The 7,887-nt window shown below is 39.4% G+C and overlaps 1 protein-coding gene across 1 annotated transcript; it reads right to left on the bottom strand.

The window, feature by feature from the left end:
- Window positions 1-3,185: 3,185 nt before the first annotated feature.
- LOC114661547 (protein DVR-1) lies at window positions 3,186-7,101 on the bottom strand. The gene is made up of 2 exons (XM_028814683.2): window positions 6,698-7,101; window positions 3,186-4,990 (listed from the first exon to the last, which is right to left on the bottom strand). The coding sequence occupies exons 1-2, from the start codon at window positions 6,951-6,953 to the stop codon at window positions 4,209-4,211; spliced, it is 1,038 nt and encodes a 345-aa protein (XP_028670516.1). The 5' UTR covers window positions 6,954-7,101; the 3' UTR covers window positions 3,186-4,208.
- Window positions 7,102-7,887: the final 786 nt, after the last annotated feature.

Raw genomic sequence — 7,887 nt, 5'->3', positions numbered from 1 at the left:
TTAATTAACTAGCTGCCAATGCAGATGTACAGCAGAAGTATTGTAACTCCTTCCACTAAATATTATCCAAATGATTCTACCTTTATGTAGATTACCTGTAGCAGGAGAATTGATCAGTAGAAGTCTAAACTGGAAATTTAAAAAAAAGCAAATGTTGTCAGGGTTATACTTGGCGTTATCATCCATTGGGATCTGAGCTCTAGGGACATATGATGTCTGGGTGGCATTTTTAGAATTACACAAATCAGCAGATGTACTTTACAGTACATGTGAAATCCTGAATGGTGTCTTTACTGTGAAAGGTTGCATAAGCAATAAAGCTTATTGAGCTTTTAAATCATAACCATATCTAAAAGAGATTTATGAGGAGAAGGATACAATCTCAGTTCCAATCCAGATGGCCTCCAATGGCACAAAACTTACTCATAAGTTTTTGAATTGATGTTCAGTCCTTCCATATTCTGATCACAGAATTTACGTTACAAGATCATAGTGAACAAAAGCTTGTCCTGGCAGCAGGGTCATCCTAACGTATGAGTACAATGGGCACTGGCCAGGAGCCCACAATGTTTCTGATGCCTATGTATGTTTCTGTTTTGCTATCAAAACAGGGACCCCAGTGCACTACTTCACCCAGGGGCCTATGATGCTGTTAAGACGGCCCTGGGAACATACCCACACTGGGTTCTCAAATAACTTAACCTGCATAAGGGAATGTGCACCCTCTACACATGCCACAGCTGAGTCCAGGTCCCTGGACCTCTGAGACATCAGTAATAAAGACTGTGTTATTCAGCATTTTATAATATCCATTTGAAGAAAAAAAAAATCTGCTTGTCCTTGAGAGGTAAGACAATAAAAATTCACTAGGCGTGTAAAGCGAGCCAGTGTTCAGCAGAATGTCAGATGCGTGGGTTTCAAGGTCATACCTACTTGGCTCAAGAGCAGTTTTCGAAGCATGCAGATTGGAAGTAATCTTCTTCACCTTTCACTTCTTGTAAAATCACTTTATTAACTATATTACTGCTAGTAGATAGACAGTAATGTACGTGTTCCTAGGGAAACTTAAGCTTTTATTAATGAAGTTGATCTGGAGGTGATGCACCACTACTAAGTGCTTGTGGTGCTAATCAATGACAGGCAGGACTGGTCTCGTAACACAGAGGAGCTGTAAAAGAAAAGTCAAAGAAGTCTCTTTTTTTCTCAGGAGATTGTGTTCATTTAATGTGAGCAATGACATCCTTTATATGTCGAGAGTACACCTTATGAGAAGGATTTAGGAGTTGTTGTGGACTCTACGCTATCAAGTTCCCGACAGTGTTCAGAAGCCATTAAGAAGGCTAACATGATGTCAGGTTATATAGCACCCTGATGTGTGGAGTACAAGTCCAAGGAGGTTCTGCTCAAGCTTTATAATGCACTGGTGAGGCCTCATCTGGAGTACTGCATACAGTTTTGGTCTCCAGGCTAAAAAAGACATAGCAGCACTAGAAAATGTCCACAGAAGAGCAATTAGGCTGATTCCACGGTTACAGGAGATGAATTATGAAGAAAGGTTAAAAGAGCTGAGTCTTTTCTATTTAAGCAAAAGAAGATTAAGAGGTGATATGATCGAAGTGTTTAAAATTATGAAGGGAATAGTCCGGTGGATTGAGACTGTGACTTTAAAATGAGTTAATCAAGAACACTTGGACACAGTTGGAAACTTGTTAAGGGTAAATTTCACACAAACATTAGGATTTTTACACAGAGAACCACAGACACATGGAATAAGCTACCAAGTAACATGGTAGACTGTGGGACTTTCAGAACTAGACTTGATGTCTTTTAAGAAGAATTATGTGACTGAATGGCCTGTTCTCGTCTAGATTGTTCTAAAGTTCTAATGTTGCAATGTCCTGCAACTCTGTGTTGGCAATTGTGATTTTCTAGCATGTAGGATACTTGGCCAGTAACATCACTTTAAGAGCGATCTACCAAATCATAAACTTGATTAAGAAAGCAGGCTCAGTTATGTGGCACAGTCCTGATCTGCCGGTGGCCATTAAGAGCAGAACATTATGAACAAATATGATGGTCATTATGAACCATGCAGCACATCCTCTCTCTGACAGAATATATATGGTACATCCATCCATTTACTAAACCTGCATTTTTAGGAGCAACATCATGGTGAAGATGGAGCCTGTCAAGCACTGGAACATTCTCCGGACAAGGTATTATCTTTCTGAACTATCACTGAGCACTTTTACCAAATTAATTAGTTCTGATGTAATGACATATAATATTATAAGAGACTGCATATTACATTATCCTCAGGTGATTCCCCTATTAGGGGTTGTATTGAAAGGTGGGGGAGTGGAAGAGTATATAAAGGTGGTAAAAGAATTTGCAACATGATGCTAAGGTAGCCGCCAGCAATTGAGCATTACAAAGACAAAGGAAGTGGTGGTGGGCTGGATAACTAAGACACACTGTACAAAAAGCACCAGAGCAGGCTATTGTTTGAAAGATGCTCAGGTCCTTTAAGATAGATGAGCATGTTGAGCTGCATGTCCTGTTCTCTTCATAATTTGCCTAATGTTCAAGCAACTGGGTATGTTCTACCAGACCATAGTGACACAGTTCTACACTGTGGCTTACTGGGAGGAGGGGGTAATGCCTGCTAAGGTTGATACCAATAAACTGGTCAGGAATGCCAGCTCTATTAAAGGACTGACCATGGACTAACTGGAGACAGAGGTGGAAAAGAGGATGATTTCGAATTTAGATGCTATCTCCACTGATGTCATCAATCGTCTCTTAAGCTATGTTGCCCTGGGACACTTATTTACCAGCTTCTTCCACCACAGTGGGATAACAGCCACTACTGGGGTTCAACAGACTGTATAATGTCCCCTTGCATCTTCACCCTTGTCAGATATACTAGACACATTGGCACAGGAATATTTCTTTATACAGTACAGTGTTGTAATGGCATGCATTGGATTTTTTTACTGTTTTGCGTGATGTTCTGTGTTGCTGTTTTACCAAGTGAATTTCCCTTTGAGGGAGCTAATAAAGCATTATCCGTATGAGGCGCATTCCAGCACCCCACAGAAGGGCATTATGCTCTCTTGCCCATGCAACTTAATAAAACTAGTTTGGGTCCTTTATAGATGACACTCACATGAACAAGTCTGCTTTAAAATGCTTTTAATCACAAAAATAAAGGTAAATACACAAAGTGAAGTTCAAACACACACTACAGAAAAAACATCTTAAATTACAAACACCCAAAAATAAAAAGACAGTGCATCACCACATTATGCTAGACACCGTCATTTGCTAAGATTACAAATATTTTATATAAATAATAAATACATTTGAATAAATAAGAGTTGACAGAACAAATGTTATCACTGCAGTAAATACATTTCTCAAGATGAAATCATTCCTGAGGCACATTTTTGGTTAGACCTCTAAAGCATTGGGTTTGAATTTCAACTAAAGGTCTGTGGAGAATGAGAAACTTTTGTTGGATTTTTAAAACTAAATCTGTCAGGCTAAGACATGCCAGTAGGCTATGGGACTTGTTAAGGCTTTAAACCTCAAACCCTGAGGTTGTGGATTCAGATCTCACTACTGACACTGTCTGACCAGAAGTCTGTGCTCCAACTGGAAAACCAAAAGAAATGTAATTGCATCATAGATATTGTAAGGTGCTTTGGTTAAAGGCATCAGCCAAATAAATAAATAAATGTATCCTTTCCAGACATCTCTTAATTAATGCCATCCTGGGCTGTGCTGAAACTACACCATTTTGCTTCAGATTCTCATAACCTTTGTACAAAGAAATTCTTCTGGGTTTGCACAATTAAACTCTTTCACTGTCCACAATACACATAAATGTAATGCACATGATATACAGTACATAAAGGAATTACATGAATACAATGCACTTACTGTGTAACTAATACATTCTAATGAACTACCTTCTCAGAATTCACCCATGTTAAAGTTTAACTTCCAATTCAATATCAATTCATTTGGCACCCATCTGCTGCTCTAATTTAACTGGTAACGACTAATAAAGTTCCCTGTAACTCTCAATTTCAGGCTGCTGTAATTTCCCTTTTGCAAATTCTTGGAAGTGCCCTTTAACTAGGGACACAAAGCACTGCGTGAACATCATCCACCATAAAACAAAGAGACATCTACTCAGATGGTTATGCGCAGTGGCACTTGGTGACGATAAGGTCATTGAAAGGTGTGAGTGAGAGCTTGCCATCGCTGTTGTAGTGCATGAGCACCATGGGTTCATACTCAGCTGGCACACAACACGGGGATGGTGTGGCCCCGTTGGAAATCAAGCTAAGCCTGGACTTGATTTGAGTGTGCATGGCGGCCGGTTTGTAATTCTGAGGGCAGGATCCATTACAGTAGTACATGGTGTACGTCTCGGGGGCCACCACCCAGTCTGACCAACCGATTTCTTTGAATGATACCGTTAGAGATTTGCGGCAGCAGTTTTTGTCACTTTTCCAGCATTCTTCCTTGGATGAGGAAGACCTCTTAGTCCGCTGCCTTTTTCCGTGTAGCATTTCAACTTCAAGAGTAACCTGATCGTCAATCCGTGAAACTACAGGCATTTCAGGAAATACAGTTGAAACAAATTCGACCGTCAACCTTAATTCCTCTTCTGAACCTGCCAGCCACTCTTTTACAGTGTCCAGCAGATCCACTTTCAGAGTGCCTGAGTCTAAGACTGTAGAGATGATGAGTGCTGGAAGCTGCCCATTATCCATAATGGACTGATTAACATAATAAATGTTAGTGAGGACAGCAGAAGACAGACCAGACACCAAATGTGCATGGAGTGACAGCTGTGCCCCCTTGATGATCAATGCCTTCTTCATGAGCTCAGTCTTCTTGAAGATGGTTAAAAGTTTCCAAGAAGGCTTCTGGTCACTTGGGCTTTGGGTGATGTTTTCCACTCTAACTGGAGCAACTAAAGATAGTAAAAATATTTCAAAATTAGTCTGTGGCTATAAACCTAAAATAGAGGATTCTTAAAACACAGATGAATATATTAATTCATGACAATAAGCCTAGTCAGTTAAACTCCAACAAGGTCAAGTACGGCTCACCTTTGTCCTGTTGGCTGCGTGACTGTCAGATAAGGACAGGCCTCCACACTTTCATTTACATTCCCAAGAGGGGTTTACCGATTTCAAAATACATTCAAATCCACACTGGGTTGGATTTTTCTTCCCACACTTTAAAGAACTTAAACTATTATCAGACACAGACTGATAAAATGGCAACATTTTTAAATCATTCCTGCTTTCTATATTTTTGTTTCATTCCAACTGATGATTAGCAAAGACAATGAAGAATCATCTTCACCTAGAGTCTTATGTAGCCTTTCTTGGACGCTTGACAGTAAATGTTTTCAGGGTCCCTTTTCATTGTCTGTGCAGGTTGGGGGCCCTCACTGGCCACAGAGCCCCCTCAGTGCTCACTTATGTTAGAAAATGGTCATAGTTTTTTTTTTTAAGACTTCCAAGGACAATTAAAATATAATGATCACAGAACTTATTAGTTAATAAACTACACATAATACACTGTCATAAACATAACTCTTATTTAAGACCCTTTCTTTCTTATTGTACTTTGGAACAATATTAATTAAAATCCATTCCATCCATTTTCCTAACCCACATATCCGGTGCTTGGTCACAGGGTAGCTGGGGCCTACCCCAGCAAACATCGGGCGCAAGGCTGGAACAATCCCTGGGCAAGGCACTTAAAATGATCTTTTTATTACTGAAAATGAGTGTGGGGCATGTCCTATAATGCATATTAAACCTAAAGATATTCTTATGGTTATTCATATTAATATAAATAATGATACACCTTTTATATTTCATCCATCTAATAACCCAAAACCATATTATGTCTGCATTTACCCCAGCTGCCAAAAATGAGGTTATGTGGGCCATGCGTTCAGTTAAACTGCTAAAGTCCATTCATTTTTTTGACATACTGGTCATGGTTCCATGGTGGGAACACATTTCAAAACTTACAGTAAGTACACTCTTAAAACTAATGGATCTACAGTGGCATTTACTGGGTTGTGTGGTCCATCATTGATCTCTTCTTTGACAAAGAACCATTTCATACATTGTTAAGCGGTCTCTGTGTATGGGCTTTGAAAAGGTTCATAATTTGTGGACAAAACACAAAGTCTTTAATGTCTAACAGAATAGGATATAAGCAGATCAAGAAGACCTGAACTTAACCTCTGTTACTGTATACAGCAAGAGTCCTTTTAAAGTCGTGAACCCATTGGTATTTCCCAAACCTGTTAACGATCTATTCATGGTTATTTATTGAAACTGGATCTAAATTAATAAAGGTTAATTTGTGAAACAAAAATGGTTTCCCTATGGCATCGCAGTGAAGAACCACTTTGGCACCTTTATTTTTAAGAGTGGAGAGAAAAGACATCAATACAGGGAGCACTGGAAAACTTTCTATTTAATTAATCCTTAATTGATATGTTATTTTAGCATTGAAAATATTAAACATTGCATAAAATGTTTAGTAAATATTTGTGCCAATTTATTTTCCATCATTTTTATCTTTCTCAATCTCAAATCGAATGCTAATTAGTAGTTTATGGTGAGGTAGGATAGAATCAGGCGCGCTTTACCTTTTTGCACTCTGGTGTCTGCCGGAACCCTCAGATCCCGCACTTGACGCTCGTAAAGCCGGTTAAGATGGTGCCGCTGAAGCTCGTCCAGTGGCCTGCTGGGTGTAGGTGGTCTCTCTAGTCCCAGGGTCCCAAGGATGCTTTTCTTCAGAGTCTGAACTGCGACTGTGTCCTGGGTCCACTCCGACGGAGGCCTTGATTCCACCGCCCAAAAGCACAAGGTGTAGATGGCCAGAGCCTTTAATTGAGGACACATGTTGAGAGATTTGGTTGGGACAAGTAGGATGGGACCCGATGGGAGGAGTAGCTGTATCTCATGAATGAAAGGACGCCCGCTGCTTTATAGGGTTGAGGGGCCACACCTAGTGGGCAAAATACGAGCATCCGCTTTCTCTAAAGCCTCAATAAACGTTATCTGGAGCGGCTAGAAAAGTGATAAGAGACAGAGGTATGGCGCAACTCCTGAGCCACTAACACGTCACTCGACACGTGTAAATAAACACAGATCAGCCTGACATTGAGATTAAAAACTAGAATTACCTGATGATTATCTCTGATTGTAAATGCTAGATTTTCAGTCTACCGAAAGTGCCGGACCTCTGCCATATTTTCACTTCACGATGTGCGAAGGCAAAATAGCGTTATACACTTAACATTACGCTATATACACATTGACAGGTTTGTAATGTATACAAGCACCATTAACTGGTTGTGGGCACTGATTTGTGTTGGCGGAATTTAGTCATTTAGGCGTGGGTACAACTAGGATTCCAGCTTCCTGTACAATCCAAATTGTGAAAGCTTTCAATCTAATCAGATAACGCCATCAGATACGATTGAGTCAACTGTGTGCGGAATACGTGATGAAAGTCAGAGGCAATAACAGAGCGCACGGAGGCACTTTTCTTCCTTTTCCCTTTACTATGCTATATGCAAAGAAAAATTTTCAATTTCATAAATGTAAACTACCTGGTAATAAACGGGATTGCGGGGAAAAAAGCAAAGATATGGTCACTTAAAAATCAACAAAACTTTCTTTTAAAAGGTATTTTCCTTCTCTGTTATATTTTATTGTACCATCTTTTACTGCTAGGTTTAGACCCAAAACTTATATTATATTATATTATATTATATTATATTATATTATATTATATTATATTAGGCATTTTGTGCTGTAATTAAAAAGTCTG

Source organism: Erpetoichthys calabaricus, chromosome 12 (assembly GCF_900747795.2).
Source record: "Erpetoichthys calabaricus chromosome 12, fErpCal1.3, whole genome shotgun sequence".
In the NCBI taxonomy this organism is placed as follows: Eukaryota; Metazoa; Chordata; class Cladistia; order Polypteriformes; family Polypteridae; genus Erpetoichthys; species Erpetoichthys calabaricus.
The sequence above is the reverse complement of the archived record's forward strand: the minus strand, read 5'-3'. Positions and strand labels throughout refer to the sequence as shown.

Coding starts and splice junctions, on each gene's coding strand:
- LOC114661547 (XM_028814683.2), bottom strand. CDS start 6,953: ATGTGTCCTCAATTAAAGGCTCTGGCCATCTACACCTTGTGCTTTTGG. Junction 4,991..6,697: donor AGACACCAGAGTGCAAAAAG/GTAAAGCGCGCC, acceptor TACTATCTTTAG/TTGCTCCAGTTAGAGTGGAA.